The 26,676-nt window shown below is 44.3% G+C and overlaps 1 protein-coding gene across 2 annotated transcripts in view; it reads left to right on the top strand.

The window, feature by feature from the left end:
• The window catches only part of LOC126236655 (SET domain-containing protein SmydA-8), a 319,934-nt gene that overhangs the window by 248,617 nt on the left and 44,641 nt on the right, over window positions 1-26,676 (top strand). For both annotated transcript variants that reach the window (XM_049946122.1, XM_049946120.1), the window contains exon 6: window positions 16,658-16,996. In XM_049946122.1, the coding sequence (XP_049802079.1) occupies window positions 16,658-16,996 (339 nt within the window). The remainder of the gene's footprint in view (window positions 1-16,657; window positions 16,997-26,676) is intronic.

The following is a 26,676-nucleotide window of genomic DNA, read 5'->3' as shown; positions in this document are numbered from 1 at the left end:
GGGAAAGGGAGAGGAGAGATGTGCAGAGAGAAGGGGGAGGAGATGTACAGAGAGAGTTGGAGGAGGAGATGCTGTTAGTGGGGGAGGAGGTGATGTAGAGTGGAGGTGGAGGAGGTGGACAGAGAGAGGGAGGGGGTGGTGGAGAAGTACAGAGAGAGGGTAGGGTGGAACTGATGGACAAGGACAGGAGGGATGCATAGAGAGAGGAGGGGGAGAGGCAGATGAAGGGAGAGGGGATGGGCAGAGGGGCATGGGAGAAAGAGGTGAATATGGACAGAGAGAGGGGGCAAGAAGAAATGAATAACGAGGGGGGAAGACGCAGAGAGAGGAGAGAGGAGGAGATGGTCTAATAGGAGACTGGAATAGATAGATACCCGAGCAACAGCGGGTTTCTCAGCTAATTAAACTATAAAACTTGACAATGCACGGCAGAGAACAAAGATTTTGCTTGGAAACGTCAGTATTTCGACACTGATTTAGTCGTCTGAATTTCATTTTCAGCAACACGCGCTGAACGGTGTGCTCTGAAACACTTGGGCCTGCATCAGCATTGTACTATCGCCTCCAGGCGTCGGGCCATAACACTCTGCCCTTTGTCAAAGTCGCTTATGCCAGCGGACTTCCGCATTTGCGGCGCGTATCGTGGCTAGAATGATTTCCCTTCTGTCTTTGCTCCGTTTATGTATTTTCCTTACCGCAGTATTTCCCCGCAACGTCTCCAGCCGACAGTTGCTCTAGTAGTGTGCAGTTGTCGTAATATTTTGGCTTATCAGTGTACGTGGTAAAATACTAACTCACTTTACATGGACTGCGCAGACAGCAAATAATATCGCATATTGCAGTTTTGTCGTTGCACAGATTCATTCATGCCATTCATTTACTGTTACGTCCGCCCATGGTAGCTGAGTGGTCAGCGAGATGGAATGTCATACCTAACGGCCCGGGTTTGATTCCAGTCACTCGAAAGACTTGCACCAGGCGAACGGTCTACCCGACGGGAGACCCTAGTCACACGGCATTTCCATCTACTGTTACAAAATAAGTGTGATAGATGGTTTTCCACGCCGCATTTATCAACATTATCTATCTTGGCAAATGAAGTAAAGGCTGCACAACGTCGGAACATTCGGGTGTGATAGTGGCCGGGTGTTGGACTACATGGGAACGAGAGGACTGGCGTACTCGTCCTCAAGTTTCCGGTCGACCACTCTGATCGCCAGAAGGGAAGATCGCTGTATTGTACACCAGTCTCATCGGAACCCGTTCACATCTGCGTATGTCATCACAGAATAAGTAACGGACTCCCTGTAACGTTCTGTGTAATCGCGTACCATTTGTCGCAGACGAGTCTGGTGGCGACCTGGGAGAGGTCCCAATCTTCCAATGTCTTGGAGAGGCACAGCAGTGTTACTCCAGTCTTCATGATGTAGGGAGCTATCGTGCATAGCTTCAGTTCACGGCTGTAAGTGATTGAGGGAACTCCGATGTCACAACGGCACGTCATGGGCGTCCTGCGTCCTCATGTGTTACCTCTCACGCGACGGTATCGTGGTGCCATTTTTCAACAGAACAATCCTCGTTCGTACGCGCCACTTTTCTCTATGAACTATCTGCTCATGTTCAGGTATCGTGGCCAGCAAGATTCCCAGATCCGTCTCCTATAGAACACGTGTGGACCAACTCAGACATCAACTATATCTCATTTCCAGTATCAAGGATATCAAGAACCATTTACAACACTTGCGGGCTACCTTGCCTCAGGAGAGGATGTTGTTGTTGTTGTTGTGGTCTTCAGTCCTGAGACTGGTTTGATGCAGCTCTCCATGCTACTCTATCCTGTGCAAGCTTCTTCATCTCCCAGTACCTACTGCAACCTACATCCTTCTGAATCTGCTTAGTGTATTCATCTCTTGGTCTCCCTCTACGATTTTTACCCTCCACGCTGCCCTCCAATGCTAAATTTGTGATCCCTTGATGCCTCAAAACATGTCCTACCAACCGATCCCTTCTTCTAGTCAAGTTGTGCCACAAACTTCTCTTCTCCCCAATCCTATTCAATACCTCCTCATTAGTTACGTGATCTACCCACCTTATCTTCAGCATTCTTCTGTAGCACCACATTTCGAAAGCTTCTATTCTCTTCTTGTCCAAACTGGTTATCGTCCATGTTTCACTTCCATACATGGCTACACTCTATACAAATACTTTCAGAAACGACTTCCTGACACTTAAATCTATACTCGATGTTAACAAATTTCTCTTCTTCAGAAACGATTTCCTTGCCATTGCCAGTCTACATTTTATATCCTCTCTACTTCGACCATCATCAGTTATTTTACTCCCTAAATAGCAAAACTCCTTTACTACTTTAAGTGTCTCATTTCCTAATCTAATCCCCTCAGCATCACCCGATTTAATTTGACTACATTCCATTATCCTCGTTTTGCTTTTGTTGATGTTCATCTTATATCCTCCCTTCAAGACACTGTCCATTCCGTTCAACTGCTCTTCCAAGTCCTTTGCTGTCTCTGACAGAATTACAATGTCATCGGCGAACCTCAAAGTTTTTATTTCTTCTCCATGAATTTTAATACCTACTCCGAATTTTTCTTTTGTTTCCTTTACTGCTTGCTCAAGATACAGATTGAATAACATCGGGGAGAGGCTACAACCCTGTCTCACTCCTTTCCCAACCACTGCTTCCCTTTCATGCCCCTCGACTCTTATAACTGCCATCTGGTTTCTGTACAAATTGTAAATAGCCTTTCGCTCCCTGTATTTTACCCCCGCCACCTTCAGAATTTGAAAGAGAGTATTCCAGTTAACGTTGTCAAAAGCTTTCTCTAAGTCTACAATTGCTAGAAACGTAGGTTTGCCTTTTCTTAATCTTTCTTCTAAGATAAGTCGTAAGGTTAGTATTGCCTCACGTGTTCCAACATTTCTACGGAATCCAAACTGATCTTCCCCGAGGTTGGCTTCTACCAGTTTTTCCATTCGTCTGTAAAGAATTCGCGTTAGTATTTTGCAGCTGTGACTTATTAAACTGATAGTTCGGTAATTTTCACATCTGTCAACACCTGCTTTCTTTGGGATTGGAATTATTATATTCTTCTTGAAGTCTGAGGGTATTTCGCCTGTCTCATACATCTTGCTCACCAGATGGTAGAGTTTTGTCATGACTGGCTCTCCCAAGGCCATCAGTAGTTCCAATGGAATGTTGTCTACTCCCGGGGCCTTGTTTCGACTCAGGTCTTTCAGTGCTCTGTCAAACTCTTCACGCAGTATCTTATCTCCCATTTCATCTTCATCTACATCCTCTTCCATTTCCATAATAGTGTCCTCAAGTACATCGCACTTGTATAAACCCTCTATATACTCCTTCCACCTTTCTGCCTTCCCTTCTTTGCTTAGAACTGGGTTGCCATCTGAGCTCTTGATATTCATACAAGTGGTTCTCTTCTCTCCAAAGGTCTCTTTAATTTTCCTGTGGGCAGTATCTATCTTACCCCTAGTGAGACAAGCCTCTACATCCTTACATTTGTCCTCTAGCCATCCCTGCTTAGCCATTTTGCACTTTCTGTCGATCTCATTTTTGAGACGTTTGTATTCCCTTTTGCCTGCTTCATTTACTGCATTTTTATATTTTCTCCTTTCATCAATTAAATACAAGGACTATATAGCACTCTAGCGAACCGAATCAGTCGGCACATCCAGACCAGAGGGGGCGCAATGTCACACTAATAAGTGCGTTTGTACTGCCAAGTTCTTTGAAAATTTGACTTGTTATTGTAATCACTGAAAGAACATCACACACTTACTCAACCCGTGAAGTTCTGTGCGTCATTGCCCAGCTGAAGTTCCAGGCACTAAAAGTTATGAAGAAATGCATTAGTCCGACGTCTGCCAAGGGCCTGGAGAAAATGATTACAGAATTGGAAAAGATTTGTTCTTTCGAAATGAAATGTGGCAGAGGGAGGATCCGACGTCTAATGAAGATGTGACCACACCGTTGCAAGAACATCACACACTTACTCAACCCGTAAAGTTTCATCACGTTTGTCCGCAGCTCGTGGTCGTGCGGTAGCGTTATCGCTTCCCGCGCCCGGGTTCCCGGGTTCGATTCCCGGCGGGGTCAGGGATTTTCTCTGCCTCGTGATGACTGGGTGTTGTGTGACGCCCTTAGGTTAGTTAGGGGACTGATGACCATAGATGTTAAGTCCCATAGTGCTCAGAGCCATTTGAACCATTTTTTTTTCATCACGTTTCCTCATCCCCCTTTCAGATGCTTCACTTTTTTGTCAGAAAGTGCAGGATTTACTGAGTGAGTTTGTGTGGTGCCGATGCGACCTGGTCTACGTGCTGTTGGTACAGAGTCGCAGACTCGGCAGGACTGGAGGCGTCCGCGCTATCGTGCAGCCGCCGCCGCCACGTGTATTCCACCCTCGCCCGAATTGGCGTCGTTCCAGCGGCCACGCGCACCGCGTCGATACCGTGGGGCGCCGCCGGGCCAGCCTGACCCCTCCCTCGTCTCTCGTAAAAATCTTACTCCCTCCCACGCAGCCGCCTTGCTCGAGCGTCAGACAATATTCTACAGCCACGGCGGTCCACGCGGAGACGATTTTCCATAATCACTGTCGAAATTTACATCCACATTACTTCGTACCGCCTTCGTGTATTATTTATGAGCTCTTCGAGAACAAGACATGCACCTTTCCGGGTCACAATCCCTGTACGTGTAAAGTAAAGTACAGTGGTGTGGCTGTGCCTTGGAATGTTGGAATATATTTCCGTACAGGAGCTGGTCTCACTCTGGACAGAGGACCCCTGCTACCCGATATCCGATACATTCCTCACTTTTTAGTGGTTAGAATGTGGATACTTCTCCTTCTTATAAAACTGCGACTGATTTTGTCCTTAACCAGCGCTGTGCTTCCACAATACGTCAACACCCTAACGACTGCTGCAAGGCGTCTTTCTTAAGAGATGCAGCACGCATTTCTGTACTAGTTGTTAACAGCCAACTACGAGTACTATCGAATAACTTTTATCACTTTTTCAGATAATTTGCAATTTATTTAATACTTTACGTCATTACTACAGGGTACCAGTAATTAAAGTTCCAGATTCAAAACGCTGTAAAAAGAGAACAGTCGCTCATAATAACGTCAAATTTGACCAGCATATTATTGTCGCATTGAGAAACATCATGGAACAAAACAGAAAAGAAAATTTTATCAGCAGATTGCGCTGTAAGCGTCAGAATATGCACACCAACTGTCGCGAGGCAGACGGCTGTTCCTCAGTTTGCGTCCGACATGGCCCAGTATGGCTGTCTCCATGAAGGATCGTGCTGCTGGTAAAGATCTTTCACAGGAACAGTGACTGTGCGTCATTGCCCAGCTGAAGTTCCAGGCACTAAAGGTTATGAAGAAATGCATTAGTCCGACGTCTGCCAAGAGCCTGGAGAAAATGATTACAAAATTGGACAAGATTTGTTCTTTCGAAGTGAAATGTGGCAGAGGGAGGATCCGACGTCTAATGAAGATGTGACCACACAGTTGCAAGAGGGGTCGAGCAGTAGTGTGCGAACATGTAGTGCACCGCGAATTGCCTAAACGTTGGACATGCCCATGAGCAAGGTGCATAAAATCCTACTAAGCATCCTACATTGTTATCCGTACAAAATCACCCATGTTCATGAGTTGCTTCCTGCTAAGCTGCCAGCAAGACAAACGTTCCCTCTGGAATTTCTTCTTCGCATGTAAGTGGACAATGAATAGCCGTGAAACATATTGTGGAATACGAAGCCCATTGCCATCTCCAAGGATACGTCAAAACGCAGAATTGCAGAATATGGCCAACGGAAAAGCTGCACGCACGTCAACCGGTATCACTTCATTCTGCAGAGGTGACCTCGTGGTGCGAGCTGACGGCATCGTTTATCGTACGGCCGCAAATGCTATAAGAGCCTTTTGCAGACCAGTGTCATTCGGTCGACTACAAATGACAAATGAATCATACAGCCAAATGTTTTTTATTCCAGTCTTTGATCACAATATCAATTCTTTTGACGATGACCGGTTTCAGTCAGTAATGACCATCCTCAGATCTTTTCTACACCATGACCTAAAGTGATAAGGCCGTAATGGCATCGTTAAAACATATAAATATACTCAGCACAGCAAGACTGGAATAAAAAACATATGACAGTATTGGATCACTGTTCATATACGCAACTATGTCGCAGCTGGTGAATGATACATCAATGCCTAAAGTGTAGGTTGGACGTTAAACAAACAGTACTACTCAGTGTGCATGGGTGTACAGGTGTGACACTGTTAGTTGCGTAAACCCATCCACCACGGCAAGGTCATATCACATCACATGGGGAAAAATCGGTTTTTGATTGTCCTGAGCCGGCCGGGGTGGCCGAGCGGTTCTAGGCGCTACAGTCTGGAACCGCGCGGCCGCTACGGTCGCAGGTTCGAATCCTGCCTCGGGCATGGATGTTTGTGATGTCCTTAGGTTTAAGTAGTTCTAAGTTCTAGGGGACTGATGACCTCAGAAGTTAAGTCCCATAGTGCTCAGAGCCATTTGAACCATTTAATTGTCCTGAGGCCAAAAAGCACATAAAAAGCATCACCCACATCTGTTTTTAATTGTCCTGAGGCCAAAAAACCGCATAAAAAGCATCAATTACATCGGTTTTTAATTGTCCTCAGGCCAAAAACAGAATAAAAAGCATCAATCAGAATCAAATCGGATTATTAATTTCCGTGTGATGGGCCCAAACATTTTCAGTGTGATGTCCAGCGTTTTCTGCAACAAGGTGGAATCGAAAAACAGCATGTTCCACAACTGATCCAAGTGTTTCCGGGATTACGTTCAGAATGTGTTGCGCAATGCATACCTTCAATGTAGCTAATTTTACAATCGGAACACTGATTATAACATCTATCTTTCAGATAACCCCATAGCCAGAAGTCACACGGACTAAGATCAGGTGATCGGGACAGCCAGGCTGTACGGAAATGGCGGCTGATAATTCTAGCACTTCCGAAATGGCGCTTCAGCAGGTGCTTAACTGGATTTGCAATGTGCGGAGGTGCGCCATCTTGCATAAAAATGATCCCGTCCACACATCCACGCTGTTGGAGAGCTTTAATGACGTGGTTGTGCAAAAGACACTCATAGCGCTTACCAGTGACGGTACAGATAACAGGGCCGGAAGCACTTGTCTCTTCAAAAAAATATGGCCCTATGATAAATGATGCCGTAAGCCCGCACCACACAGTGACCTTTCTAGGATGAAGTGGCACTGGTTGATTAGCGTGTTCTAACAACCCTACCACACCAAAGGTCAAAGGTCACGCTGCTAAATACTGCATTTTCGGGCAACAACAGTCATATTATGTGGCAGGTGTCATTAGAGCACAGTTAATAAAGTCATTTCACGTAATAATCAAAAAACTAGGCACTCATCTTTTTGTGTTTCCCACGCTGGTCTCGTCGTAAAATCATGGCTCAATCGTTGAAAATCTAGGTGGTTATGATTCCAAGCTCGGATGCAAAGAGGCCTAGGTTTTATCCTGCTATATTCAAAAGTTTTGTAGATGCGCTTCACAAACCATTCTTGAAGATTACACTTTTGCTGGACAATGGTGATGTAAAAAAATAATCAGCACTCCGAAATTAAGTTACACTTTCTTTTAATTGCTTTTATTGCAATATCACGTGACACACAAACATCACTTCACAATACAAAACATACTTGAAAACCTCTTCCTCACAGTCACTGTTAAAGTTCACATTTTATAAGCTGACTACGTTAAGCGTCTTTCCAACATGACGTCCAAGACTTGACTTTCTCAACGTCCGACTCTCTAACAAGTTAATAACTAACTAATAATCGCTTACGCGCCAAAAATCAGAGTTACAACTACGTCAAAGATCATAGTGACAAAAGAAAGAATACACATAAGAATAATATCAATGCAATATAAACATATCGGTGTATCACAAATGAAATCAAATCTGAATGTTGTCTCAGAAATATGTTAAGTAGTTAACAGAAAAAACAGTAGAATATTACTGGTATCGAGAGGTTCAGATGAGGTGCCGTAATGGTTACGTAATTCAAGTACCATTACAGTGTGGATTTTCCTTTGCCCACATTCGACAATTCTGTGTACTGACATATCCTGTCAGATGGAAGTGGGCTTCGTCTGTGTTGTTTTGCTTCCTATATCTGAGATCATCTCCATGAAAATAAATGGAAGGCGTAATTTCCTAACGACCCTTCTACCATTTCTATGGCTTAGGTGCTCCTCGATACTATACGCATCGTGTTAGAGCTACGAAGTGGACCCCTAATACTGTAATCAATGTAGGCAATCTCACTGGCAGTCTAGATTTAAGTATTTCTGATGGTCAAGGTTTGTATTAGTTACATATCTGAAATTCCGCTCTTTAAGTTAACTTCCCATAGTGACAATTGTTACTATTACTTTATGCGGCTTTCTATTACTTTAAGCAAGGCTCGCGTTTATGCACTCCGATAAGCCAGAATTTTATAACTGCCCACCGCCAGATTGGATGCTGCCCGGTGGCGATGGGAGCACGAGACGCGCTAAGGATAGTATACAGGCTGATTCACGAAGATATGCAAATATTTTAACACGTTTTTCTACAAGTAAAACGAAAGAAACAAGTTCTTATACACATAGGTCCGCAAATGTTTAATTACGGAGTTACGGTTAACAAAAGATTTTGCCTGAAATTTAGTGACTTCGCTAGTATGAAGCCATCGCAAAACTGTACGAGGTTAAAATAAAGCACGATTTCCATTTATTTTGTTGTTATTAATCCGGCGAATCTAATAAAACATGTCCCAGACTTGTATGTGCGGTAGTTTTCCAGAACATCCAGAGAAGCAGAGATTATTATACCAGTAAACTTGTTTACTTTCCATTAATAATGTAGAAACGTTAATGTCATTGTTGGCAACGATAGTGAGTTATTTCAGTCGTTTCCTAACCTTGAAACGAGTTAGTTTTCTGTATTGTTCAGTGAAAGAACGTAATAACAACAGTATATTTAAGTAAAACCACATACGGTAGTAACTGTTGTAGTTTGTAGATTATTTATGAAATACAGATGCCTTTCAAATTACGACAGAGGAATACGTCGATATGGTGTTTATTTATGGCAGCTGTGACGGTAATGCTACCGGCTGCAGTTAACGAGTATCGCGTACGTAATCCAAGTCGGAGGATTCCGAATGCACGAATCATTAGTGGAGTAATTCGAATATTATGGGAGACAGGTTCTCTACCTAGCGTTCGTAATCAGTACAAAAAGTGCATCATTTACATTCGGGGGATCCTGCGCTTCGCTTGGAGTTCTGCAACTGGTTAAATACTAATCAATTACACAAATACGTTTTATTTACCGATGAGGCACAGTTTACTTGAGATCGTATAAACAATTTACATAACGAGCACGTATGGTCTGAAGCAAACCCACATGCAACAGTGCAACGCAGGTTGCAGCAGGGATTTAGCATAAATGTGTGGTGTGGTATAATCAACATGCACTTTATTGGACCATTCAATTTCCCAGGATGTCTACCCGGCGAGACGTACTTAACAAATCCTTCAAGAAGAAATACCGCGCTTGCTCGCGATGTTCCACTTGCTACACGATTGCAAATGTATTTTCAACATGACGGCGCGCCTCCACATTTCATTCAACATTTTCACCAGAAATGGATTGGTCCTGGTGCTACACGTCTGTGGCCACCCAGATCGTCCTATTTAACACCAATGTATTTTTGTATATGGGGATAATGAGAGACATAGTTTATGAGGACAGAGTTAATACACGGGAGGCATTAGTTGCTCGTATTATGAATGCAACTGACGAAATGAAGAACAACGCTGTGAAACTGAAACGAGCAACAAAATCTGTTCCTACATGTGCAACCAAATGCACTGTAGTCGTTGGAGACATTTTTGAAAATTTACTGTGAATATATTGTGAAATTGTATGTACACTGTACAACTTCCTTAACACTGAGCTTTTTTCCGGTTTAACATGATTTCATGTGTGCTAGAAGATTTTCTGACACATTCATACAGTTTCAGGTAACGTTATTACCGTCATTTTTCCAAAATAAAATTCTCTACAACTTCTGTTGAAAACTTGGTGCAATTGTCAGGAATTTAAAAAGCAAATTGAGCCAAGTAGTTAATAAATTAAAAATTTTACGAAATTACTTCTTTGCTTCTGTGGCTGTTCTGGAAAACTACTGCAGATACACGTCAGAGACAAGTTTTATTAGATTCACCAGATCAATAGCAGCAAAATAAATAGAAATCGTGCTTTTACTGTTTTGTGATGGTTTCATATTAGTGAAGTTGCTCAATTTCAGGCAAAATCTTTTATTAGCCGCAACTCCGTAACTAAATATTTACAGGCCTATGCTTATATGGACTGTTTTCTTTAGTTTTACCTGTAGAATAACATATTAAAATATTTGCATACCTTCATGAATCATCTTGTATAAGATGAGCAGAGAATGATTCTAGCGACGATACTGGCAGCAAATCTGATAATCCACTCACGTAAGCAAGTTTGGCAAATGGCACATTTCTAAGGACCTGTGCCTGGGGAGGGGGGTCTCGGAAACAGCGAAGCTGATCAGCTGTTTGGGTGCTACTGCCGTGAGCGTGTATGTAAAGCAGTTGAAACACGGTAAAACAATGAATGGGAGACAAGGTGTTCGATGACCATGGCACATCACAGAACGTGGTCGGAGGCAGGCCAGTTCTGTAGAGTAGGATAGATGGCGATCTGTGGCAGACCTGACGACAGGCTATAGTGCTGGCGCAATGACAAGTGTTTTGGAGAACACCGCGTAGATGTCAGTGGCCACGGGATCATCGAGATTGGACCGTCGATCAACGGAAATGGATGAATCACATTTTTGCTACACTAGATCGATAATCGTGTTCGAATACGTCGTCATCCAAGGGAGCGCAGGCTGGTGTTGGCAGTATTAAGCTATTGGGGACATTCACCTGGGCTTCCGTGGGACCTGTAGCTGTGGACTACGTGAACATTACTGCTGACAGCCTGCACCCGTTGATGCTAGATGGTTTCCCCGACGGTGATGGCATCTGCCAGCATGATAAATGTTGGTACACAAGGCCAGAACCGTGCTGCAGTGGTTTGAGGGGCAGTATAGTGAACGACCGTTGATATCTTGGCCGTCAGATACGTCTGATTTGAACAAGATGGAACATATTTGGGATATTTTCAGGTGCCAGATCCACATCCACAACCGAAGGGCTCTTAATTTAGAGAAATCGTGCGAGTTGTTCGTAGACAACAGTTGCTACATACGTATGGAAACCTACCAAGGACTTATCTAATCCGCACCACACAGAATCGTTGTTGTACTGCGTTCCAGAGGTGGACCAGCACGCCATTAAGCAGGTGATCATGACCATGGCACATCACAGAACGTGGTCGGAGGCGTTTGGGTACAATTTGTCATAGTTAAATATCAAAGAATAACCTTTTTAGATGTAGTCTTCACGTAGTGTGTACTATATAGGGTTAATCACCTAAAAATCGCATCGCTGATATTACGGAATTGGAAAATGCTATTGATGTACAGTCTTCACAGAATGGATTGGTAGCCAGGGGTTCGTATCGTTAGCCAATCAACCGATCCTGATGACACTTAGAAAGTGGAGGGTTCTGTGAGAAGACTCCTCGCAAAAGTCGCGCTCATTCCTACCTCCACACGAAGTCAGCGGTCGTCATGCTGGCGGCAGGTCTGGATGTGTATGTAGCTAATAGAGCACTCTGCTACCGTGCTATATGGGCAGGCAGATGGAACACCATTAATGGACCGCAGTTACTGTTGGTTTTGGGCCTTAAGCCGTCAAACCGCCCTCTCACGGGACCTGGAAACGCACCTGGACGAGCAGCCTATGACGTCACAGCGTGGAATTCCACGTTCCACTATACTGCGAAGTGTAAAATGGAGGGTCTGGCAGTCAGATTGTTGCCTCGTGAAGGAGATCGAGGCCAGTGAGATGCCACACAGTTTTTGCGTCACAAGCAGAATATAGGAGCCGACATATTACATGGTGTTATACTCCGTATTTTGTGGGTTGTTTTGTTAAAGAGTACGTGGTATGAATAGAAGCTGTCCGAAAGCATCATCAAACTGAGGATCACTCGAAAACTCGTCGTTTTACTAACTATTTGATATAATAAAATGACAGGAAATTACATATCGGCAGTTAAAGGCTTACTGTAATTGATAATGCTGGTGTTATAATGTGTGTGCTATGAAAGTATACCATTTCAATTCTGTCGCATAATGATGATCTATCTAGAAAGGGGCGTTTGGGTACAATTTGTCATAGATAAATATCAAAGATTAACCTTTTTAGATGTAGTCTTCACGTAGTGTGTACTATACAGGGTCAATCACCTAAAAATCGCATCGCTGATATTACGGAAGTGGAAAATTCTATTGATGTACGGTCTTCACGGAATGGATTGGTAGCCAGCGGTTCGTATCGTTAGCCAATCAACCGATCCTGATGACACTTAGAAAGCGTATTTTTTGTATAAACACACACTTTTTAAATGGAACAATACCTATTGACATATGTTTCACATTAGCGAAGATGAACGAATGGTCATAGCTCCTCAGGTATGCAATTTAGAGCCAAAGTTTATTGGACATTTTTTCTCGCTTTTGTCCACACTACCACCACTGAAAGTTACCAAGCCTACACTGTTCGCAACACAAGAAGCGGTACATGTATTCAACTGTCAGAGGTATCAGAACGGTTTGCGTTTATAACTTTCGGCGGACCGGTGTGACCGAGCGGTTCTAGGCGCTTCAGTCTGGAACCGCGCGACCGCTATGGTCGCAGGTTAGAATCCTGCCTCGGGCATGGATGTGTGTGATGTCCTTATGTTAGGTTAGGTTTAGGTAGTTCTAAGTTCTAGGGGACTGATGACCTTAGATGTTAAGTCCCACAGTGCTCAGAGCCATTTCAACCATTTTTATAACTTTCGATTCGTTCGTTTCCGGTACAGGGATCCTTAGTTCAAATTAATACATTTATCTTTCTCCATCGTCCTAGAAAGTCTGTAACATCATCACGGAATCACCCCGTGTATACGTACATTTAAAGACGCCCGCTCCTGTAGCTTTGACGCTTTGTAGTCTCGTTGGATGACCCGCCAGGGTAGCCGAGAGCGCTTCTTCCTGGGCTCGGGTAGGCGCGCCGTCCCCGGTTCGAATCGCCCGGCGGATTAACGACGACGGCCGATGTGCCGGCCAGCCTGGATGTGGTTTTTAGGCGGTTTTCCACATTCCGCTAGGTGAATACCGGGCTGGTCCCCATGTTCCGCCTCAGTTACACGACTCGCAGACATATGAACACATTCACACTATTCCATGGATTACACTAGCCACAGACAGTGGGGGTACACTAATTCTGTCCCGGGGGTATGGGTTGGCGGCAGGAAGGCCAACCGGCCACCCCTTAAACATTAACATGCCAAACCCGATTAACGATGGCTGACCCTGCGTAACTGCGGGACAAGGCTCAAGCGATAGATAGGTAGTCTCCTTGGCTGACGTTTCCGGACATGGGTTCCTATTTAAAATACGATGTACTCACTCTCCTCTACAAGTCCTAGAAGTCTGTAACGGGAATTTCCGACCACCCTGTAGTTATATACCGCGTGAATTACCTACAACTTGCACCGCAAATATTGCGGAAATTTAAAGTGCTATTGATGTACGGTTTTCACAGATTGCATTGCTAGTCAGGGGCTCATACTGTTAGCCCATCAACAGGTTGTAAAAACACATAGGGAGTGTATTTTTTGTGCAAACATACACCTTTTTAAATGGAACAATTCCTACTGTTATTAACAAACTCAAAGTAGGGTAAATCAGAATGTCAGTGGTGTTTGTTGCAGGATTCTACTGCGATCGTTTACGAAATGTCGTATTTTGAAAAGTTCCCACACCGACAGTTGTACAGTACCTGTGGCAGCACACACTAAAGAACAATACAAGTGCACACACTAGGTATGTGGATTCTGACCAGTAACGAGACTATTGACCATCACAGGTTGTGTTCAAAAAGACCACCCGTAGCGGTAATACACTCTTCCATTCTGGCCGGCCGGAGTGGCCGTGCGTTTCTAGGCGCTACAGTCTGGAACCGCGAGGCCGCTACGGTCGCAGGTTCGAATCCTGTCTCGGGCATGGATGTGTGTGATGTCCTTAGGTTAGTTAGGTTTAAGTAGTTCTAAGTTCTAGGGGACTGATGACCACAGAAGTTGAGCCATTTTTTTCTTCCATTCTGGTATGGAGCGACTGCTGCACACGTGCTAGCATTTCAGCGTGTTTCAGGTTACACCACAGAAAAAAAAAATCTGCAAGCGTCAAATTCGAGAAACGGGCCGGCCAGGGCACAGGTCCTCTGCGTATAATCAAATGATTTGGAAACAATTCGTGAAGACATGCTGTTGAACTTCGTGCGCTACGGGATCGAGAACCATCATGCTAGTACCATAGCTTCCTCCCAGCCTGCAGAGGAACGTCTTCTAGTATCCATGGAAGTTGGTCTGTCAGGTGGCTGCGATTCTTGTGCGCGATCAGTGTTCCGATTATGAAAAACGGGCCTGTGACCCGATGGTTCACTGTTCCACACTACACTTTTATACTCCATGGACAACACAAGAACCGGTACATGTGTTCAACTGTCAGAGGTATCAGAACGCTTTTCGTTTATAACTTTCGACTCGTTCGTTTCCGGCACAGGGATCCTTAGTTCAAATTAATACATTTATCTTTCTCCATCGTCCTAGAAAGTCTGTAACATCATCACGGAATCACCCCGTGCATACGTACATTTATAGACGCCCGCGCCTATAACTTTGACGCTCTGTAGTCTCGTTGGATGACGTTTCCGGACATGGGTTCCTATTCAAAATACGATACTCACTCCACTCTACAAGTCCTAGAAGTCCGTAACGGGATTTCCGACCACCCTGTATGTCTTGCTTTTATGGACTGCCTTATGTTTTTATCATCGAGGTAAATATCGTTTTCAAGAATGGTCAGGAGCTTCGAAAAAATCTCCTTTTCCATTCTAATGAAATTACGAAACGGATTCGTATCTCGAAATCCACGCGATCAAAAACGTTTCTACAGTGTGACAGCAGTCGATACACATCGATATTATGCTTGCGTAAACTGTCATCAGACATTATGCTTCAGCTGCATTCAATGTCAAACCGAAAATGAGACGGAGATTCGGTTGAGATAACGAGTAACTTTTACTTGACGTATCTCAGATAATTGTACAGCATTACGTTGTGTTTCTCTACCAGGAATTCGCCATCCAGCCAGCGACGAGTCCAGAATCTTCTTCGCGATTATCTACGGTATTCTTCGACAGTCGCTAGTAGAGTTAACGTGACTATTTTACGCGCGTCCATTTTCGTAAAGAAACTGTGTGATCGGCGCTCCAGATGTAGCCGGGAATTGCTGCAGTACAGCGCTGTGGTCGCAAATCACGATGAGGATTGTGTTGTGTTCCGTGAGATGTGGCAGGTGATTTCAGAGCGTGCAATTACCACGATGGGAATCATGTCTGGCGTGATTCGCCACAAGAAAAGTTGCAGCATTAGAAAATTGCAGCGAAATGCAGGAAGATCTGCAGCGGACAGGCACTTGGTGCAGGGAGTGGCAACTGACCCTTAACATAGACAAACGTAATGTATTGCGAATACATAGAAAGAAGGATCCTTTATTGTATGATTACATGATAGTGGAACAAACACTGGTAGCACTTACTTCTGTAAAATATCTGGGAGTATGCGTGCGGAGCGATTTGAAGCGGAATGATCATATGAAATTAATTGTTGGTAAGGCGGGTGCCAGGTTGAGATTCATTGGGAGAGTCCTTAGAAAAGGCAGTCCATCAACAAAGGAGGTGGCTTACAAAACACTCGTTCGACCTATACTTGAGTATTGCTCATCATTGTGGGATCCGTGCCAGGTCGGGTTGACGGAGGAGACAGAGAAGATCAAAAGAAGAGCGGCGCGTTTCGTCACAGGATTATTTGGTAAGCGTGATAGTGTAACGGAGATATTTAGCAAACTCAAGTGGCAGACTCTTCAAGAGAGGCGCTCTGCATCGCGGTGTAGCTTGCTGTCCAGGTTTCGAGAGGGTGCGTTTCTGGATGAGGTATCGAATATATTGCTTCCCCCTACTTATACCTCCCGAGGAGATCACGAATGTAAAATTATAAGATTCGAGCGCGCACGGAGGATTTCCGGCAGTCGTTCTTCCCGCGAACCACACGCGACTGGAACAGGAAAGGGAAATAATGACAGTGGCACGTAAAGTGCACTCCGCCACAGACCGTTGGGTGGCTTGCGGAGTATAAACGTAGATGTAGATGTAGAAGCACTTCCAGTGTGAGGATGGCTTTTGTTAGTAGCACTGAAATAATTTTTTGTTAATGTAAGATTTTCAGACGGTGCGATGGACAGTGCACTGGTGACGGGTGGCGTGCGTGCGTCCGTGTGTGCCAACAGAGCCGAGCGCGCAGTGGCGCTGCACGCGCTGCGAGTTCTGCACTCGCGGCGAGGCGGTGCGGCGCGTGCTGCAGCTGATCTCGAACGAGCTGCAGATGGTGGAGGCGGGCGACAGCGTGGAGGCGCGCGAGACGCTGTTCCGCAAGTACCGCAGCGTGCTGCACCCGCGCCACGCCTACATGTCGCAGATGCGCCACTCGCTGTGCCAGCTGTACGGCCGCGTCGACGACTACCTGCTCGACGACCTGCCCGACGTGCTGCTCGAGCGCAAGGTCGACCTCTGCCGCGACCTGCTGGCCGTCGCTGACGTCGTCGAGCCTGGCCTCTCGCGCCTCAGAGGTAGGCGCAAACACACACTTACCTGATGTACTGATCAACTTACTTTATCCTCTGAGTCGCAACAATATGAAAAAAAAACACTGACGGAAAAAATCGCAACACCATAAAATAATGTTGAGTAATGAAATTTCGGTAACACGTTTGTCTAGTGGCATTGCAAGATCACAGATTAATGTAAGCGAGATAAGCCATTGCAAATGTGAAATGCTGGTACACAAATAACCTGTGTAACTGCCAGAATGTTGAATGCAAACACGTAAAAGTGCATGCATTGTCTTGTGTACATAGTTCCGCGTAGTCAGAGCGTACACAACTTTCCTACTAGAGTGCGCCCCGCTAAGCACAACAGCGCAGGCGCAGCGCTCGTCCGTCTCCGCAGTACGAGATGGCGCTGCCATAGAGACGGACCAAATTCTGCTTCTGCCGATCCGCGTATTAATATGTAACGCAGCCAATGAGATTGCTGCTAACGTAGAACCTTTCCTCCTCGCGGATCACACTCGCGCAGAGATACATGAACGTGCGAGGTATTATAATGAGTGTACAGGCCTCCGAGTAGTCAGTCTGCATTTGTCTGCACCAGTCTGTACGAGTTCTACATTTGTCTGTACCAGTCTATAGTCAAGTTTCAGTCTGCGCCTAATAAGACTACCATATTCCTTTATATAGCCATGAAGATAAATGTACAGACACTTTTGTCAAGTATCAGAGATATATGTGAGAAAAAGATTAACGTACCAATACCAAAGGAACTTCAGATTGTCAATTGTAAATAGCATCCAGAATCCAGTTAAGTAATTTTTATGCTTGTTATTATTTTAATAAATGTGTGTGAAAATTAATCAAGTTCTGTTTAAAATTGGTCACCGTCAATCTGCTACTCTAAGCGTGCAAGTGGCATTTCTATCGTCTGACCTAACGGCAGAAGATAAACACGCCACGATAAGACCATGAGACATATTGCTGACACTCGCCTACTTCGTTAGAGCGACAAGTCAAATAATCTGATGGTGTGTGTACTGAAGGTCTTACAGTACACACACCACACATTGTGTTGTACATGTGCCAAAAATCAGTTTGTGGGGTGGAGTTCCATATCTGTATCACTTGGTCGGTCAATATATGGACAATTAATGCAGTCTGTGTTTGACGCTGGAGATGTCGTCCGCTGATGTCCCATATGAGCTCCACTGGAGACAGATCTGGTGATCGAGTAGACCGAGGAAACATGTCCACTCTCTGTAGAGCAAGTTGGGTTACAACAGCGGTATGCGGGCGAACGTTATCCTGTTGGAAAACGACCCCTGGAATGCTGTTCATGAGCGTAAGCACAACAGGTCGAATCACCAATCTTCCTACAAATTTGCAGTCAGGGTGTGTGCGATAACCACTAGAGTGCTCCTGCTGTTATACGATATCACACCCCAGAAAATAACCCTAGATGTAGATCCAGAGTGTGCAGTGTGAAGACGGGTTGGTTGCAAGCCCTCAACTGGTCTCCTTCTAATCAACACACAGCCATCACTGCCACGGAGACAGAACCAGCTTTCATCAGAAAACACAACACACCTCCGCCCTGTCCTCCACTGAGTTCTCGCTGGACACCACTTAGCCGGCCGTTGTGGTCGAGGGGTTCTAGGCGCTACAGTCTGGAACCGCGCGACCGCTACGGTCGCAGGTTCGAATCCTACCTCGGGCATGGAGGTGTGTGATGTCCTTAGGTTAGTTAGGTTAACTAGTTCTAAGTTCTAGGGGACTGATGACCACTGCAGTTAAGTCCCATAGTGCTCAGAGCCATTTGAACCATTTTTGACACCACTTATGTCGCAAAACGGTGGCTTGGGGTCAGTGGAATGCGCACTACAGGGTATCTGGCTCGGAGCTGTCCTTGAGGTAACCGATTTGTAACAGTTCGTTGTGTCACTGTACTGCCAACTGCTGTTCAGATTGTCGCCGCAGATGCACTACGACTCACCAGCGTCATACGCCGAACACCACGGTCTTCCCTCTCGCTAGAGCCACGTGGCCGTCCGGAGTCCGGACTTCTTACGACCGTGCGTTCTCGTGACCACCGCTGCCGTCAATCGTGTACTCTGGCTACATTCGTGCCCAATCTTTCTGCAGTATCGCAGAAGGAATATCCAGCTTCTCGTACCCCCATTACACAACGTCGTTCAAACTCAGGGACGGTGTTGATAATGGTGTCTTTGTCGCCGTAAAGGCACCCTTGACCAATATCAACTCACCGCGTCCAATCTCAAAGGAAGCTAACGCTCACGACCGTTATAGCGTCTATTTAAGGCAAATCTGATTTGCTTCCTCATAGAGGCGCTACTAGCGCCACTCTTATGTGACTAGTGCGAGATTTGAATAGATAGCACATTTCAGATGTATAAACACGGTTACCAACTTTCGATGTCCCACAACTCTTTCTTGGTGCTGCGATTTCCTTCTGATCACAAATACAGCAAATTTAGGCTTGGCTTGCTAACAGGCAAAACTATTTTTAAATAGAGCAGCCTAAAATGTGCACTTACAGGTGCCAACAGGATGTCGTAATATATTCAGTTATTAACGGTGGACATGGCAGCTCTAAAAGCGGGAAAATAACGTGCAAGCGTCAGTTTTAAAACAGAATGTTTATAGAATACAGTGATCGTCACTGTTGAATCCACTGGCACGATCCCAGGCACTGTATGTGCTCACATTTGTAGTTACGGATGTGCTATCAATTCTGTCCACGCGGGAAGTAAATGGAGAAAAAATACAGCATTCTACATCGGTCTGTAAATAAATCGATATGAGCCAGTAGTGGAGCCCTCTCTCGGATGAAGCAGATGTGGCTAAGCGCAAATTCGTGGCCACCTACTGCAATTCAACCAGCTGGATGAACTTTTCACACCAGAAGATCTCAGTTTTTTGCAAAGCTTGTTTCAATGGACATAGAAAATAAATAAACCCTTACAGCTTAGAACCGAAGAAAGTGTTGACAGTGTTTATGGCAATGGAATCATAATCGAGAGCAGTGAAGCGTAAATCCCTGTCCATCTATCCTAATTTAGATATCCCGTAAAATCCAGTCAGTCTTGGGTGGTTCCATCATATACTCATAGCCAGTTTACTTTTTCTTCCGTTCAATTCATGTCAATGCTCCGTTATCGGTCTGCGTAATCGTGATCGTTATGCGTGAGTAGTGGCAGTCGATACGTAAGTAGATGGGTCGAATGCAAAGGAGTATAAATTTTCACGATTACTAATTGGCCTGGAATACTCTTTTTCAAATTCTGAAGGTGGCAGGGGTAAAATGCAGGGAGCGAAAGGCTATTTACAATTTGTACAGAAACCAGATGGCAGTTATAAGAGTTGAGGGGCATGAAAGGGAAGCAGTGGTTGGGAAGGGAGTGAGACAGGGTTGCAGACTACGCCCTATGTTACTCAATCTGTATAATGAGCAAGCAGTAAAAGAAACAAAAGAAAAATTCGTAGTAGGAATTAAAATTCATGGAGAAGAATTAGAAACTATGAGGTTCGCCGATGACATTGTAATTCTGTCAGAGACAGCACAGGATTTGGAAGAGCAGTTGAACGGAATGGACAGTGTCTTGAAAGGAGGATATAAGATGAATATCAATAAAAGCAAAACGAGGATAATGGAATGTAGTCGAATTAAATCAGATGATGCTGAGGGAATTAGATTAGGAAATGACACACTTAAAGTAGTGAAGGAGTTTTGCTATTTGGGGAGCAAAATAACTGATGATGGTCGAAGTAGAGAGGATATAAAATGAGGACTGGCAATGGCAAGCAAAGCGTTTCTGAAGAAGAGACATTTGTTAATATCTAGTATAGATTTAAGTGTCCGGAAGTCTTTTCTCAAAGAATTTGTATGGAGTGTAGCCATGTATGGAAGTGAAACATGGACGATAAATAGTTTGGACAAGAAGGGAACAGAAGGTTTCGAAATGTGGTGCTACAGAAGAATGCTGAAGATTAGATGGGTAGATCACATAGCTAATGAGGAGGTATTGAATAGAATTGGGAAGAAATTTGTGGCACAACTTGACTAGAAGAAGGGATCGGTTGGTAGGACATGTTCTGAGGCATCAAGGGATCACCAATTTATAGTTGAAGGGCAGCGTGGAGGGTAAAAATCGTAGAGGGAGACCAAGAGATGAATACACTAAGCAGATTCAGAAGGATGTAGGTTGCAGTAGTTACTCAGAGATGAAGAAGCTAGCACAGGATAGAGTAGCATGGAGAGCTGCATTATACCAGTCTCTGGACTGAAGACCACAACAACAACAACAACAACAACAACATTAAATGGCCGGTGAGGGGAGGAGAGATGGTCGCGTGCAGATCCAGATCACCAGACATTGCGCCAAAGCCCCAGGTTAAAATCCAAACGTAGAGCACCTCACCCATGAGGCAAAGCTCAGTGAGCAGCAGCCGTTCCCCAACGCTAGCTGTCCACGCGGCATGTCTCACTCAATTTCCGCGGGCGAGCACTCGCCGATTGCGACTAAATAGGTGCGTAGCCTCTTCCACGCGGCTAAAGGAAACAGGGCGGTCAGCTACACCACACCTCAGCACGAAGTATCGAGCCTGCACAAACTTCCTCGGTAACTTCTGCCAAGGTGTTGAAGTTCATTCACCTTCCACCTTGCACACAGCAGTCGAGTGAATTCGAGGCGGATCTAAAACGCGCCTGCAGGGCTCTGTTTCGCAGACTCATGGAGTGAGAGCACGTGACCGTGTTTATCGTTATTAGCCCGTCGGATTGGGCGGCTGAGCTCTGAGGCCATCTTGGTGCTATTTGAGAGGAGTCGGCTGTGGGTCGGAACTGCGTTTCCCACTCTTCCTTCTTTCATCAGCCTACAAAAAGGTGCTGCTGTGCACGGACGAAGGAAAATCTTTCCAATTTTGTGGCTGAATCTGTCCTTCGGGAATTCCCATCCCATTATGGATATACTTTACTTTAATTCTCCGTTTACAAAGAAGTCTACATCTACATATATACTCCGCAAGTCAACGTACGGTGCGTGGTGGAGGGTACCCTGCACCACAACTAGTCATTGCCCTTCCTGTTCCACTCAAAAATAGAGCGAGTGGAAACGACTGTCTATACGCATCTCTAATGCCCCTAATTACTCTAGCTTCAAATGCCTGTTTTCTAAATTTTCGAAGTAGTATTCTTCGAAAAGAACTTTACCTCCCCTCCAAGGATTTCTTGTTGAGTTTCCAAAGCATCTCCGTAAGACTTGCGTTTTGTTGGAACCTACCGGTAATAAACCTACCAGCCCGCCTCTGACTGCTTCTGCGTCTTCTTTTACTCCGACATAGTGCGGATTTCAAACAGCCGAGCAATACTCAAGAACAGATCGTCCTAGCGTCCTGTATGCGGTCTCCTTTACAGATGAACCACACTTTTCAAAAATTCTCCCAATAAACCGAAGTCGACCAATCGCCCTCCCTACCACAATCCTCACATGATCGTTCCATTCAATATCGCTTTGCAACGGTACGCCCAGATATTTAAACGACATGACTGTTTCAAGCAGGACATCGCTAATGCTGTATCCGGACATTACGGGTTTACTTTTCCGAATCATTCATATTAACTTACATTTTCTACATTTAGAGCCTGCTGTCATTCTTCACTCCCACTAAAAATTTTATGTATGTCATCTTGCATCCTGCTACAGTCGTGCAACTTCGATTCCTTTCCGGACACCACAGCACGATCAGCAAACAACCGCACATTGCTGCCCACCCTGTCCGTGAGATCATTTATGTATACTGAGAATAATAGCGGCATTATCACACTTCCATGGGGCAGTCCTGACTACATCCTTGACTGATGAACACTCACCGTCGAGAACAACATACTGGATTCTATTACTTAAGAAGTCTTCGAGTCACTCACATGCTGCAGCTGGTCCCGGCGGAGGTTCGAGTCCTCCCTCGGGCATGGGTGTGTGTGTTTGTCCTTAGGATAATTTAGGTTAAGTAGTGTGTAAGCTTAGGGACTGATGACCTTATAGTCCAGTGAAACTGTCAGAAAAAAAGCCTGTACCTTGCAAAAGGTGGGGTAGAAGATTTTATTTTTTTAGCTCGTTCATATTGTTGGAAAGGTTAGAAAACCAAGTTTTGCCAACAAAATTTCTCTTGGGAAAACTTTCTGCAGTCAAAAAACTTCGAAAATTTCGGACTTTTTTCAGTTTTTTCAAAATATATAATTTGCTCCTAACGCTTTGATGTCTATTTTCTTTTTTAAAGAGCACAAAATTCTCTACAAATTTGATTCTTACCATTTTTTTCTAGTCCCAGTATCTAAGGCGCTACAGCGCGTCAAAAAATACCAATTTTGCAAATTTCGAGCAAAGAATCGTTGGTGACAATTTCCACGATGTAAAGTTCCGTAGAAAAGATAAAGTTGTGGCTCTCCTTTCTGCGTTCCATTCTGTAAAAGCTGGGAGCACTAAAATTACTCCTGTTGATCCTTTAACTCTTTTCTAAAAGATTTGTTTAATGAAACAAAGTGAAGAAGAGTTAAAAGCCTTTCTGAAATATGAACTTGCTCCTTACCCAATGTCCCTATTCTCAGAAAAAGGCATGCGAAAAGGAACAAAATCTTCATTCTACAATGCCTTCGTTCCAGTGGAAGATGTGAAGTCAGGTGGACCGAGTAAATTTTTTGTCATTTATGGAGGTACCTTATCCACAAAGTGACTTGGACTCGAAACTTTTGCTTCAAGTCAATAGCCCAAAGCTATGTTTCTTACCTGCAACGTCATTTTGGATCTCAATTTGCTATTGTACTTGATGGGTATCCATGTGAGGGAGACAAATGTAACACAAAGAGTGCTGAGAGGATTCGTAGGTCCAAACAACATTCTTCGGTTGACGTTGTGGTTGAATCAGAGATGGTGAACCAAGTCCCTCAGGACAAGTTCTTGTACAACGAACGAAACAAGATGCGTTTGATCACACTTCTTAAAATGGAATTTCTGGAGTGTAGCATTGAAGTGCACCAGGCACAAGAAGATGCTGACTTTATAATTGTAACTTCTGCCATTTCAAGAACCAAAGATGTTGGAAGTGTTGTCACTGTAGGAGAAGATGTTGACCTGCTTGTGCCCATGACCGGTTTGGGGCAAGGCATTTGAAAACTTATTTTTCTTAAAGCCAGGAAGAGGAAATGCAGAAGACAAGTGGTTTTCCACTGCATCTTACAAGTTTGACGGTGAATATATTCTGTTCACTCACGCCTTTAGCAGATGTGATACAACATCTGCTTTTTTGGTCAGAGAAAAATTAAGTGCTGCAATACTGTTGCGAAAAATGAACACCTAACCTCAGCGCTTTGCACGTTCAATAAACCACATGCTACCCGTGAAGAAATAATAACTGCAGGAGAACAGGTTACTATCGCATTGTATAGTGGAGGTGTCAGCAGTTCCCACACACTAGACCATTTGCGGTGCCAGCTATTCGCCAAGTCTGCCACAAAAAGCAAACTGAATCTTGCACGGTTGCCACCTACACAAGATTCTGCACAACATCATTCGTTGCGGACTTACCAACAAGTCCAAAGTTGGATGGGAAACAGAGAACCTCCTGAGAAATGGGGCTGGAATCACAGTGACCACGGTCCAGTACCCGTTATAATGAGCCAAGATCCAGCACCTGAAGCACTTCTTCACATTGTTTCATGCTCATGCAAGCTGAACTGTGGCGGAGCGTGCTCCTGCAGAAAAGTGTGTTTGAAATGTTCTTCAATTTGCAAGAAATGTATTGGGGTCAACTGTGAAAACGTGCCAAAATTTTTATATGAAGACAGTGAAGAAGATGTTATGGAGGATGTTGAGGAAACCGCTGACGAAACCAACGAACTTGCTGAGGCTGACTCGCTGTTTAAAGAAGAGGTCAATCTGGGATCAACTCTATGTACAGACCCTGAATCCGTAACTCAAGGTATTTCTGGTGACACTAAGGAACCTGGCCTATCAAAACATTGGAAGTGATGCTCATATCTGACTCAAGTGCGCTTAAGTGCAATATTACAAGTATTACACATCCAGAACTGTCAACATTTTAGTAACTCACAATGCATTTTAATTGTAATAAAACTACTTATTTTTAATGTCAACTGTGTGGCTTTTATACACAAGAATAATTACCTACCTAATTAAGTTGCCTATTGCAGCTAATAATAGTTCAGTTTCCTGAGACAATTTATTTTGTGTGTGTGTGCGTGTGCGTGTGTGTGTGCGTGTGCGTGTGCGTGTGCGTGTGCATGTCTCTTAATGATGTATTTTTATATTTATAGTTTTACAAATACCAGGGCTGAGGTGGCCCATAGTGAACTTCAGGTAGTGATGTAAGAATCACAATAGTTGGGTGCCCAGCAATCATGTTGCATACAGAGAAATTGAATACCTGAAAGTGAGGTGGTAAATTCCAACTTATAACATGATGTATAATTTATTTATACTACACAAACAGAAACTGAAAAAAATAGTGTTAAAAATAAGGTATCTTGCCACTATGCTCAAAATTTGAAAAATTGGTATTTTTTGAGGCGCTGTAGCGCCTTAGATATTGGGAGTAGAAAAAAATGGCAAGAATCAAATTTGTAGAGAATTTTGTGCTCTTTAAAAAAGAAAATAGACGTTAAAGCGATAGGAGCAAATGAAACTGAGATATTTTGAAAAACTGAAAAAAGTCCGAAATTTTCGAAGTTTTTGGACTGCAGAAAGTTTTCCCAAGCGAAATTTTGTTGGCAAAACTTGGTTTTCTAATCTTTCCAACCATACGAACGAGTTGAAAAAATAAACTCTTCTACCCCACCTTTTGCAAGGTATATCTACTATTTGACTGGACTATTAGCAGTTAAGACCCACAAGATTTCACACACACTCACATGCCTGGGAACATATTCCATATGCTCGTACCTTCGTTAACACTCTGCATTGGGGTACCGTGTTAAATACTTTCCGGAAATCTATAGATATGGAATCTGCCTGTTGCTTTTCATCCGTAGTTCACAGTAGATCATGCGAGAAAAGGCCAAGCTGAGCTTCACAAGAGCGATGGTTTCTAAAACTGTGCTAATTAGTGGACATAAAGTTTTCCTGTTCAAGGAGATTTATTATATTCGTACTCAGAATATGGTCTAGAATTCTGCAGCAAACCGATGTTGGGGATATTGGTCCGTAATTTTGTGAGTCCTTTCTGTTACCCTTATCATACAGGGTGTAAATTTTTAGTTGACAAACCAGAAGAACTCGAAAAATAAGCATCACACGAAAAAATGTGTAGAATCCAAAGTTGATTATTTTCGAGGGGGATATCTGCTGGTGGTAAAATTAGCCCACCACCCCAGCCCCCTGGGGGTGGGGCGGAGGGCAACTTTAAAATTTAAAATAAAAACACTCCGTCTTCAGGCCACGAGTGGCCTACCGGGACCATCCGACCACCGTGCCATCCTCAGCTGAGGATGCGGATAGGAGGGGCGTGGGGTCAGCAAACCGCTCTCCCAGTCGTTATGATGGTATTCTTTACCGAAGCCGCTACTATTCGGTCGAGTAGCTCCTTAATTGGCATCACGAGGCTGAGTGCACCCCGAAAAATGGCAACAGCACATTGCGGCCTGGATGGTCACCCATCCAAGTGCC

Source organism: Schistocerca nitens, chromosome 2 (genome assembly GCF_023898315.1).
Source record: "Schistocerca nitens isolate TAMUIC-IGC-003100 chromosome 2, iqSchNite1.1, whole genome shotgun sequence".
Classification (NCBI taxonomy): Eukaryota; Metazoa; Arthropoda; class Insecta; order Orthoptera; family Acrididae; genus Schistocerca; species Schistocerca nitens.
This window is presented reverse-complemented; position numbering and strand designations above follow the sequence as displayed.